At 56.0% G+C, this 12,198-nt stretch overlaps 1 protein-coding gene across 6 annotated transcripts in view; it reads right to left on the bottom strand.

Moving 5' to 3' along the window:
- Nucleotides 1-1,816: 1,816 nt before the first annotated feature.
- The window catches only part of PIP5K1C (phosphatidylinositol-4-phosphate 5-kinase type 1 gamma), a 69,809-nt gene continuing 59,427 nt past the window's right edge, over nt 1,817-12,198 (bottom strand). For 2 of the 6 annotated variants that reach the window (XM_021084100.2, XM_021084101.2), the window contains 4 exons: nt 9,072-9,192; nt 7,525-7,602; nt 4,952-5,035; nt 1,817-4,701 (listed from right to left, as the gene is read on the bottom strand). In XM_021084100.2, the coding sequence (XP_020939759.1) occupies nt 4,699-4,701; nt 4,952-5,035; nt 7,525-7,602; nt 9,072-9,192 (286 nt within the window). In that variant the 3' untranslated portion in view covers nt 1,817-4,698. The remainder of the gene's footprint in view (nt 4,702-4,951; nt 5,036-7,524; nt 7,603-9,071; nt 9,193-12,198) is intronic. The other 4 variants (XM_021084102.2, XM_085013269.1, XM_021084103.2 and 1 more) reach the window with 2 other exon arrangements.

Below are 12,198 nucleotides of genomic sequence, written 5' to 3'. Positions count from 1 at the left end.
TTTCTTTTTGGCTTTTTAGGTCCACACCCGTGGCATATGGAAGTTCCCAGGCTAGGGGTCCAATCAGAGCTACAGGGGCCGGCCTACACCACAGCCATAGCAACGAAGGATCCAAGCCGCGTCTGCAGCCTACACCACAGCTCAGGGCAATGCTGGATCCTTAACCCACTAATGGAGGCCAGGGATCGAACCTGCATCCTCATGGATCCTTGTCAGGTTCGTTAACTGCTGAGCCACGAAAGGAACTCTTGCTTTTTTTTTTTTTAAGTTTTATTGAAATATATTTGAGGGAGTTCCCATTATGGATCACTGGTAAAGAACCCGACTAGTATCCATGAGGACGAAAGTTTGTCAATCCCTGGCCCCGCTAAGGACCCAGCATTGCTGTGAGCTGTGGTATAGATCAAAGAGGTAGCTCTGCTCTGGCATTTTTGTGGCTATGGTGTAGGCTGGCGCCTGCAGCTCCAATTCAATCTCTAGCCTGGGAACTTCCACATGCCACGGGTGTGACCCTAAAAAGACAAAAGAAAGAAATATAGTTGATCTACAAGGTTGTGGAGTCAAAGCTTAAAAAAAAAACCTAAATTCCCCATCAACCCATTTTGTAGATGGGGAAAGTGAGGACCAGAGAAGGAATGTCATTTTTTGTCTTTTTGCCTTTTCTAGGGCCGCTCCGGTGGCATATGGAGATTCCCAGGCTATGGGTCTAATCAGAGCCATAGCCACCGGCCTATGCCAGAGCCACGGCAATGCGGGATCTGAGCCACGTCTGTGAACTACACCACAGCTCGCGGCAACACCAGATCCTCAACCCACTGAGCAAGGCCAGGGATCGAACCCACAACCTCGTGGTTCCTAGTCAGATTCGTTAACCACTGCACCACGATGGGAACTCCAGGAATGTTATTCTAATACCTCTGTGCCCAATGAGACAGCATAGAGCTGGGATTTGAACTTGGTGGTTCAGCTTTGCCCTCTTTCAATGTTTATCTTTTTTTTTTTTTTTAATTTTTTCAGCCACCCCAAGGCATATGGAGTTGCCAGGCTGGGGATCAGATCCAAGCCCCAGTTGTGGCAACTCTGGGTCGTTTATCCCACTGTGCCGGGCCAGGGATTGAACCTGTGTCTTGGCGCTGCAAATTCTTTTGCACCACAGCAGGAGCTCCTTTAAACGTTTATCTTGTAACACAACTCCCTAACACAACACTAAATGCTAGCTTTGTATGCTCTGCTTGTTGTTGAGATTCAGGTAGGGGTGAGGGCACAGAGGGAACCCCTGATAACTGCCTGTCATGGAATACGGGTTGTTCTGGTGACAGGATGGTCCCAAACATGATTTTCACAACGCTGACACATCCTTGAGAGTATCTGAATCCTCATCTGTGAACAAAAAGTGAGCACAATCGAGATCACCTACAAGTCTAGTGTATAAACTAGCCATGCTCTCTAGGTCTGTGATTAAAACAGGGTCTCCAAGAGCTTGCTTATAAACAGAATATTACTTCCAGCACAGAGTTTCTCAAATAGGGAGTCTGGGAGAAATAGTTTCCTCTTAAAATGGGTCTGTGCATTACTCAACTTGAGTGACTCTGGCAGGACAAATACAAAATCTGAGTGTTTGTTCCTTTGAGTGTTTTTCCGAGCTGAACTATAACCCAAAGGAGGCCACAGCCATTAAGGCAGTAGGGTCTGTTGTTGTTGCTGTTATTTAATTCTCTCAATTCTTACTAAAGTTTCTCTTTGCTGTTCAAAGTCAGTCCTTAAACTCCCACCCAGACCATCGGAATGCACACAGAGTTGTTGTACAGCGAGGCAGTTGACGCTTATTACCCGATTTATTAGAGAGATCTCTTCAACGTAAAAAGGGGGGGGGGAGCGGGACAGGGGCTGGGGGTCTGGGGCTGCATACAAGTGTTATTGGGCCAGCAGTGGCTGCAGGGTCACAGAGGCGCCCACAGCTCTGGGTTTGAGCGGGACGACATCCTGTGCCTGAGGAGACTGTGCTCCAGATTGTCACACACCAGACCACGGGGGCTGAGCACACAGAACCCCCGGAGAGAATTAAGACACACAAGGTTTGCAGTTTTGCTGTTTCAAAATCAGTTCAGCCATAAAAACGAGGTTGGGGTGGGGACAGGCGATGCAACTGAACCACCAGGGAGGAGGCCAAGGGTGCTCGTCCCGGGGTGGGGGCCGAGGGGCTGCAGCGACAGTACCATGGCAAGGGACCCCACCAGGACGGGAGTATTGCACTGAGCCAGGTGGTAGAGGGAGGGGGCAAGAGGAGGCAGAGAATGGAGGCTGGCAGGTGACACATGACAGGTTCCACCTTGTCTCAGAAAACGCCTTTCCTTTGTACAGTACAGCAATGCAGACAGTGCCATGTTCTTGGTGACAGCAGCCAGCAGGGATGAGCCAGGACAGAACCAGGGCATCGCCAAGGAGTTGAGAGATTTCTATCCTGGGGGTGGGGCGACAGCTGGGTGGGTCCAGGGCCCTCCCTGCCCCGGGTCTGTAGGAGGCTGTGAGTCCGCTACACATTATAAATAAGGTCTTGCCTCAACACCCATACCCTGACCATAAGCACAAGCATCCCGCTGGCTCAGTCCACGGACCACTTTGCATCCACGTGACAGTTCTCTGAAAAAGGGACAAAGAATGCAACCAACACAAAGTAGGTCTCTGAAGGGGTGTTTGTGACTTAGCACAAAAACAAAAACGTCATGATATCCTGGAGGTTTGCAAACATCTCCAAGTCAGCATCTGATGGATGCATTTGTCCCGTGGCCACTCAGGAAAGCCCAAGGGGCCCAGGTCCCCAAGCTCCACGCAGCTGAGGGCGCCCTGGACGCGGAGCCTCCACTCAGGTCATCCCCTTGGGATGCCACGTGTTTCTGTGCCTGGCCCCTGTAGGGGCAGGCAGGGACTCCCAATGTCAGCATTTGGACGACATCCAGCAGTCCCTGTCAGTCACCTTCGGACCTCTGCCCTCTCGGCTGGCCTCCCCCCTCATGGGTGGGGCAGGCTCAGATTGGCGGTGTGCACGTGGGGCACTGCAGACAGGTGCCGGTGTCAAGTCCAGGCGAGGAAACTTGGGGGTCCAGACACACACTCCATGGGCAGGAGGGATGGATACGGTCAGGAGTCCACACACTCCATGGGCAGCAGGGGTGGACACGGTTTTGCTTGTCTGAGACGCCTGCAGGCTGGTTCTAACAGGGCCTCTGAGGGTCCTCCTCCCGAGCTTCAGGCTGTGGTGTGCCCAGTGGCCCTGTGAAGGGAGAGCCCCGGGGCCGCAGCCTGGTTCTCGTGGGAGGAGAGGTGGCAGCCAAGCCACCAGCTTCCATCCTGGCGCTCGAAGTGGGCTATGCGAGGGGAGGGAGGGACTTGTGTCGCAGAAGGACAGCAGTGTCCACCTTGCAATGGACTTGAAATATCAGATTCCTGGATCGGCGGGCTCTCCAGCTCAGGCTCCACCAGGAGGCAAAGGTGGGGAGGAATTATTCCAGAAGGTGCAACTTCTACTTCAAGCTGGCTCCCAGCTCCTCTTGCGCAGGGCCGAGTGGGCAGGGGGCCAGCATCCCTGATGGGTCACCTCTCAGGAAGGACAGCCCCCTCTGTGGACACAGTGTGGGGGAGGGGGAGGGTCCCTGGAGACCGCCCTGTGGGGCTCTGGACCCCTGCTGAAGATGACCATCCCAAAAGACTTGTTTTTCACGAAGGATTTCTTCTCCTGTCCTTCAATCGGCACAGGTGTCACCATCATTTAAAAGTGAGAGGATGCCCAGTCCTGGGGGGACCTCTTACTGGAGAAGGGTCTGTTCCTGGAGGCTGGGCAGCCCAGGGCTCTGCTCCAAGACACAGCTCTCCAGAGTCCTGTGGCTTGACGGCCCAGCCGCCTCCTCCCATGGCTCGATGGAGCGGGAAGCCCACAGCCCTGAGCTCCACCAAGACGGGGCAGCTGAGCGTCCACATGGAGGTTCTAGTCACACCTGGTGACTCCTGCTCATGACCGGGGAGGCGGGACCAGGGAAACAGGTGGTGAGAGATGGCAGGGGTGACAGCGTGGAGCCACAAGTCACCCACCCTCCAGGATGGTGTCCAGCTCTTGGCCCAAAAACCTGAGCCAGGAGCACCTGGAAGATGCAGTGGGCAGCCTCCAGAGGGGCCCTGAGGACCTGCCTGGACCTGGAGGGCCTTCTGTCCCAAGTGCCTGGCCGGACTTGGAGTGGATTCTAGTTGGGGCACCTGGGCCACTGGAGCACAGGTCCCCAGAGCCAAGAACCTGGTTCCCTCAGGGACACATGCAAGCACAGCAAAGAACCAAAAATGCAGTGGAATAGTTTCTTCTTTTCCATTGTGGGTTTTTTTTTTTTCTTTTTCTAAGAAAACACATGTGTGCTGCCATCTCTGTGCAAAGAATAAAGACCCAAAATAAATACATGATTGGAAACTCAGGAGCGTTCACAGTATCAGGCGTAGGTAGTTGACGGGGAGAGGGGGCCGGACATGCCGACCAGTTCGGTATCGCTCTGCGGCCCGGAGCTTCGGCGTCGTTGAGGGGAGGACGAGGGCGAGCGAGGGCCGGCAGCCAAGTGGGCGTCTCCTGAGCTCTGGGCTGAGCAGGGAGGGCAGCGCCTCAAGGAAGCGGCCGGGCAGCAGCGGGCGCTCCACTCCAGGTTGGTGACTGCATAGGAATTACTGCAGAAGGCAAGGGGCGGGTGAGGTGATGCCAGCTGGGACGGACCCCCACCCACGAGGCCTCCCGTGGCCAGGTCTGGCCCCACCACTGATGCCATCAGCCAGGGACCCCAGGAGCTGTGAGGGCCTGATTCAGGCCACCATGTGGGACAGCCCGGCTGCACCTCCCGCCCCAGGCCTGTTTTCCCGTCGGTCCCGGGGATGTCAGGGGGCCATGCTCTCAGGCCCTCCCCGGCCAAGGCGCACTTACGGTGTCGCTCTCGCCGTCGGAGGCGGGGTGGGCCTGTGCACTATAGTGAAGCGGGGAGTACACCCAGCTCCTCTCATCGGTGGGCTGGAGGGCGGGCAGGCGGCACGTGCAGGAAGGGCGCAGAAGAAGAGCAGGGTGCGAGGAGGTGCGAGAGAGGCGAGAGGAAGGAAGGAAGAAACAGAAATAAAAGAGGGGGACCCCCAACGCGGGACGAGTGGGTGGCTCAGCCCCTGCTGCCCTCTCCCTGATGGGGACCTGCTCCAACCTTGACGGCCCTCAGGCTTGGTGGCGCCAGGGACCGGGCCTCCGGGGCTGAGTGGCCGGAGCACAGAGGGGTGGGCAGCAGGAAGCAGTGAGTGGGGTCAAGGCAGGGCTGGCACAGCGGGAGGGGGGACGGCGGGTAGGGCTTGGCTTGCTCTGCTGTCCCCCCAACTCCATCCCCTATGGCACCCTGAGCCCTGTCCCAGCCCAGAACACCCCAGCCTCAAACGCTGCCTGCCACCGGGGACCACTGGCAGGGCCCTGGGGACCCTCAGCTGGGGGTCCTGAGTGGGAGGGGGCAACCAAGGCAGGGGCCACCAGGGAGCAGGCAGCAAAGGCCTCCCAGTCAGGTCCAAGAGCCTAGAGATGCCTTCCTGGGGAATGGGCATGGCAGGGCCCAAGTCCAGGGCTGGGGACAGGCAGAGCAGGGTCTGGCCTGGTGAGGGCCTGCTGGTCTTCTTCCAGCTGTGTCTGGGAAGAGGTCCCAGTCGGGTCTCATTTTGAGGACACACATTCCTCCCTTCGTCCTCCTGGGTCTGCTCCTTCTGCCAGAACCGTCCTGGGCCTGGTGGCTTCCTTGGGCCTCCCCCAGGCGCTTTCTCTTTTCCTCCACAGCCCCACACTGGCCTTCAGCGCCCCACAGCCTGTGACCTCTACCCCAGCAGGAGGACACACCTGTCCTGACCACGTCTCCCTAGGTGTTCCATGGCTGCTAAACCCACTCTGTCCCCACAAGATCCATCCCTCCTTGGTCTAGTTGGGACAACCACCAACAACAAACCTGTGCTCCTGCCCCACTGTGGGCCATGCACTAGGCTCCGGGCAGCCTTGAAGCCCCTGCCTCGGCGTGTGCCCCATCCTCCCTCCCTGTTGCTCACAGGCCACCTTGGTGACCCCCTGGGCCCAGGGCTGCACTCCCATGAGGGCCGTGTCCACCTGCGGACAGGCTCACACAAAGGCACCCGGGGCAGCAGGGCGAGACCCCAACGCAGGCCCTGCTCATTCCTTCAGGGGTTCCAGAGCAATAAAGCCCCACCTCCCCCACCTGGGAGCCAAGGAGGTAGGGCTGGGCCAGTCTGGGGCCATAGAAGCTGCCTTGCTGGGCTCCGAGTGGGGACCACAGGAGGGTCCCAAGGGAACCCTGTAAGGAGCCGGCCCTGGGTGAGCCATGGAAGCCGGACCAAGGGCACACCCAACCCACCCAGCAGGCCTCGGGGTCCAGCCTTCCTTCTGCTGCTCCCTCTCCTCCATCGGCCCTCAAGCTCCTGCTTCAGTGCAGCTCCTGCCGAGACCACCCTTCCAACTCCCCACACCCTTGGTGTTTCTCCAAGTCCAGTCAGTCCCTCTCCAGGCAGCCTTAGCCAACTGCTCCCCTCCCCCAGTCCTCACAGGTCACATGTCCCTGGCTCTGGGATCACCTCTGGGGTGTGGAGACCCGGGCTGGACTGAAAATGGTGGGAGGGCTGGGAAAGCAGTCTCCCCTTCTCGGGCTCACTCGCCAACGCCTGACACTCAGCTACTCAGAGGGGCCGGAGTGTGGCCTTGGGGGCCTCATCGAGAGAACACAGTCTCCCTTCAGGCCTCTGCCCTGTCCTGCCCGTTAGAGTACTGTGCGGCTCTAGGAGGTTACTTGGCCTCTCTGAGTCCCTCCCTTATTGCTCATGATGATGATCACAGGCACCGGCAATGCCATGGGTTCACAATATCCATGTAGCAGCCCAAGCACGCTGGGTCAACAAGTGTCTTCTAGACATGATGGTGCCTGAAATTGGGACCCAGACTTTGTCTACACTGCATTCTTGTAGTCTCTGTGGAGAGCCGACGTCTGTTTCTCCACCTGTGAAATGGGTATGGAGACACCAGCTTCTGCCTCCTGCAACTAAGAGCCTGCTTTTGCAGCACCTCCGCTGCCCTGGGAGGCCACCACCTTCTGGGGACTGTTGCCCTTGGGAGACACCAGCAGTGAGGTCTGAATGAGTAGGAACTGTCCTCCTGGCCCAGGAGGGCTGAGATAAGGGGCAGGGGCGGCCAGGGGCTGGGGGTCAGATGCAGACCCTGCCCCGAGTCCCAGCTGTGTGCTCACAGGCCCACTGACGTCCACTCAGAAGGGATTAAGTGACATCACCTGGGGACGCCCACAGCACAGTGACCCATAGAGGCAAGCAGAGCCAACCTCAGCTGCCATGATATTTTCCCCAAGTGCTATTTTCCTCCCTTCTTGGAGGAAGAGAGACGGCCAGGACCTGAGGCTCCCCGCTGCCCCAGGCGCGGGGTGGGGCTGGGCTCCCTGGAGGCCTGCCGTGGTCACTTACAGTCCCCGAGGAGCTCAGCGTCACGGCCCGCAGTCGGCGATGCCGGGGAGAGTAAATCCAGTACCTCCCATCGGTGAACTGGGCGGGCCGGGCGGGCGGGGAAGAAGCAAACAGAGGACAGGATGAGGTGACAAGGTGAGGCCACAGGAATCTGGCAGGTGGTCAGGCAGGGAGGGCACTGAGCAGGGCAGGTGAGCCGATGGCCAAGCGGGAGGTGGGGCAGGAGGTCCCCTCTGGCTTCCCTCTTTGCTGTGTAGGGGCCCGGCCGCCCACTCGGGTTTCACGCACACAACAGGACACAGCCCCCAGGACTGCCTTACACACAGATCCAGAAAATGGGACACAAACCAGTCCCCAGCGGGAGCTGACAGGGAGTCAGGGGACACACACAGGGTGCACCTGGTATCCTCCAGGCCAGGCGGGGGCCTGCAACCAGGCGGCACTGGCTCAAGAACAGAGAGCTGGGGTATGTTAGTTATGAAGCAGCGATGCCAGCCGGAGAACCAGGCTCATCCAAACAGACCCCAAGGCCCAGTGCCAGGCAGAGGGCAGGCCTCCGGCTCACCTTCCCGGGGCAGGGGCTGGGGGTCAGAGGTGAGAATGAAGATCTGGGAAGAGGGTGGGTGGCTGGGCTGGTGTCTGGCCCTCTCTGTTGTAACTGGGACCAAGCCGATCCCTGAGTGAGTGATCTCACTGTTGTGGGATCACTGGGCTGGGCTTTTTAGGCTCCCTGGCCACCAGGCACCCACTTTACCCAGGCTCCCTGCTCATCTACCTGCCCGCTCACGGGAGGTGCGTGGAGGAGGAGACCCCCAGCTCTAGAAGGAGGTCTTGGGTCCCTAGGGCCAGGTCCCTTCCTGCTTCAATGGACCCCACCTCATCCAGGAGCAGCCATGTATCCTTGGTCCGTGAGGTTGGCTGCATGAAGCCCAACTGCCTCTCGCCACGGTGCCCTGGCCTCCCTGAGCAGGGAGCTTGCCTACTGTCCCCACAATCCAGCAAAAGAAGGTGAATGTCACATCAGCCCCCCACGGCCACCCTGGGCCTCCTCTCGGGCCAGCAGAGCTGAGCGTGAGGACTCCAGATGTTTCCTGGGTAGACAGGTGGCATGCCTGGGGCCAGGGCCCTGGTTCCCAGCCAGACATGGTCATGAGGCCCGAGAAGGAATGGGGCTGGCCCGGGGCCTAGGAATGGCCTGGGCTGGATGGCAGGGGCAGGGCGCTCCCACGCCTCCGGAGTGTGAGCGTGTGCGGGAGTGTGCAGGTACCTGTGAACATACTGGGGGAGTGCCAGGACACATGGACCTGAGTGTTGAAATGTGGGCACACACGTGTGCCCGAGTGTCATGCACATGCATGTATGCACGAGCACCTTAAGTGTGTGACGTGCCCGTGAGTGCCCTGTGTGTGCGCAAGGTAGAGCAGTGTGCATGTGTGCATGTGAGCATATGTGTATCTGTATGGTGTGTATGCAGGCATGAGTGTGTGTGTGCCTGTAAGCATGGGTGGCTGAGGGCCGATGACAGGAGGGAGCCCCGGGGGACTTACAAAGTAGATGTCCGTGGCGGGCGCGTCCTCCTCGTCTGAGGCCTGGCTGGCGGGCTCGGAGGCCTGGCTGGCAGTTTCTGCTTCGATGGCAGCAGAGGCACAGGCTGGGGATGCCCCCTCCCTGGGGACACGGGCAGGACATGGGAATCCTGGGGTGGCTCCGGACAGTACGCAGCTTCCCCAGCCCACACCCCAGACCCTCCCCGTTCCCTTGGTCCCTCATCACAGAGCCAAAAAGACGCAAGACGTCTGACTGCAGGGATAGATTCTGATACATCCTAGTTCACGCACAAAACAGTGCAGAGTTCCCATCATGGCGCAGTAGAAATGAATCTGACTGGCATCCATGAGGATGCAGGTTCAATCCTTGGCCTCGCTCAGTGGGTTAAGGGTCCAGCATTGCCGTGAGCTGTGGTGTAGGTTGCAGACACGGCTTGGATCTGGCGTGGCTGTGGCTGTGGTATAGGCTGGCGGCTACAGCTCCAATTGGATCCCTAGCCTGGGAACCTCCACATGCCACAGGTATGGTCCTAAGAAGAAAAAAAAAAAAAAAAAAAGGAAAAAAGCAGAACACATCAAGCACTGATGCAGCCCAGGGAACGACGTGCCCAACCCTGAGCAGCGGGGTCAGACCCCCACTTCACCACTCACTCACTGGGCAACCAAGATCACTTTCCTTCTTGGAGCTTCAGTTTCCTCATCTGTAATATGGGAACACAGGACACCCATGCCCAAGAGGTCAGAACCTCACTCTCCACTTTCCTGAGCACTTACTATGCGCCTGGCCTATAAGAGGGTCGTTCGAGAATGAACCCACCAAACTTCCACAGGGAAGGGGGCGTGCAGCTGCTGTTCTGTGTTACAGATGAGGAAACCAGGGCTCAGAGCAAAGGTGAGGAAGGTGCCCGAGGCCACGCTGTGTGTGCGTGGTAGGGCAGTGCATGTGTGTGAACACGGGGAGTAAATTTCACGTCATGGGTTAAATGACAAGTTCTGAGATGACTCAGCACTTGTAACTGGGCAGAACTGGTTCTCCAGTCACTTTTATTTATTTATTTATTTATTTATTTATATTTTTTGTCTTTTTGCCTTTTCTAGGGCCGCTTCCTGTGGTATATGGAGGTTCCCAGGCTAGGGGTTGAATCAGAACTATAGCCGCCGGCCTATGCCAGAGCCACAGCAGCGTGGGATCCAAGCTGTGTCTGTGACCTACAGCACAGCTCACGGCAACACCGGATCCTTAACCCACGGAGCAAGGCTAGGGATCAAACCCACAACCTCATGGTTCCTAGTCGGATTTGTCAACCACTGAGCCATGACGGGAACTCCTCCAGTCACTTTTAGGGCTGCTTGCTGTGGGGGGTAAAGACTGAATGACACTTTACATCGTGAGACTTCAGTTAATGGCAAAAAAGCTGACAGTGTAGCAGGGACTGGCTGGTATATGTGTGCACATGTGCGTGCGTATGTGCGTGTGTGTGTAGGAAATAATGGCAAAGTAGACCTGGGAATGTATGCTGGGAGTGCTCTTGGAACAGAACAGTATTTCTAAAAAGCAAAAATTCTAAGAAAAGCCAGAAGAACTTGGTACTGCAGTTATAGGAAAAAACACATCAAATGGACGAGAGACAAGTAAGGACGTAAAGGAACTGAATGACACCAAGCAATACACTGGAGAGGAGTCCCCGTCATGGCTCAGTGGAAACCAATCTGACTAGTATCCATGAGGACACAGGTTCAATCCCTGTCCTTGCTCAGTGGGTTAAGGATCTGGCGTTGCCATGAGCAGTGGTGTAGGTAGGTCGCAGACATGGCTTGGATCTGGTGTTGCTGTGGTATAGGACAGTGGCTACAGTTCTGATTTGACTCCTAGCCTGGGAGCCTCTACGTGCTGTGGGTTTGGCCCTAAAAAGACAAAAAAAAAAAAAAAAGAAAAAAGAAAAGAAAAGCAGTAGTTCCTGTTGTGGCTCAGCAGAAAAACGAACCCAACTGTTATCTATGAGGACGCAGGCTTAATCCCTGGCCTTGCTCAGTGGATTAAAGATCTAGTAGGGCCTTGAGCTGTGGTGTAGGTTGCAGATTCAGCTTGGATCCCACGTTGCTGTGGCTGTGGCCAGCAGCTATAGTTCTGATTTGACCCCTAGCCTGGGAACTTCCATATGTTGTGGGTGTGGCCCTAGAAAAAAAAAAAAAAGAAAGAAAGAAAAGAAAAGCATAGATTTTTAAAGGCCACTTTCTTCAACTCAGGACCTAATAAAGAGTTTCTGTTGTGGCTTAGTGGTTAGTGACCCTGACTAGCATCCATGAGGACTCGGGTTTGATCCGTGGCCTTGCTCAGTGGGTTAAGGATCTGGTGCTGCCGTGAGCTGTGGTATAGGTGGCAGATGTGGCTTGGATCCTGTGTTGTTGTGGCTGTGGCAGAGGCTGGCAGCTTCAGCTCTGATTCGACCCCTAGCCTGGGAACCTCCATATGCCATGGATGCAGCTCTCAAAAAACAAAAAACAAAACAAAACAAAAAGATCCAATAAAATTAGAAGTACTAAAAAGGTAAACAAATTCTTAAAACATTCAAAAGTTGAGGGACATCCCTAAAAAACCTTAGTCAAAAATCTTTCCCTCAGTCTCTGTGGGGCCGTCCTGAGCACTGTGGGGTGATAGCAGCATCCCTGATCCCTATGAGATGCCAGGAGCACCTCCCAGTCATGACCACCAGAGATGTCCCTAGACATCGCTCAGTGTCAAGTGGTTGAAAGCCACCACCTTAGTTCAAAGAGAAAGTTAAAATCACTAACCATTCACAAGAGCCAATATAAAAGAACTGCTTTATATCAAAACCCGTGGGACACAGCAAAAGCAGTGTAAATGCACAGTAAGGGCATCGCTACTATAGAAAGGGAAAACAAGGAACTGAGGCACTTGACCTACACTGAGAAAAAAAAAAGTGAGAAAACCAACCAAAAGCAGCTAGAAAGAAGGCATCACTGGCAAGTTAAAGTGAATGAGATAAAAACGAAACACAATAGGAGTTCCCATTATGGCGCAACGGAAACGAATCCGTCTAGGAACCATGAGGTTTTGGTTCAATCCTGGCCTCGCTCACTGGGTTAAGGATATGGTGTTGCCATG

Source organism: Sus scrofa, chromosome 2 (assembly GCF_054392235.1).
Source record: "Sus scrofa isolate SSC_HxYL_T2T_F1_AM1 chromosome 2, Sscrofa_HxYL_maternal_Yorkshire_Landrace_v2.0, whole genome shotgun sequence".
NCBI lineage: Eukaryota > Metazoa > Chordata > Mammalia > Artiodactyla > Suidae > Sus > Sus scrofa.
This window is presented reverse-complemented; position numbering and strand designations above follow the sequence as displayed.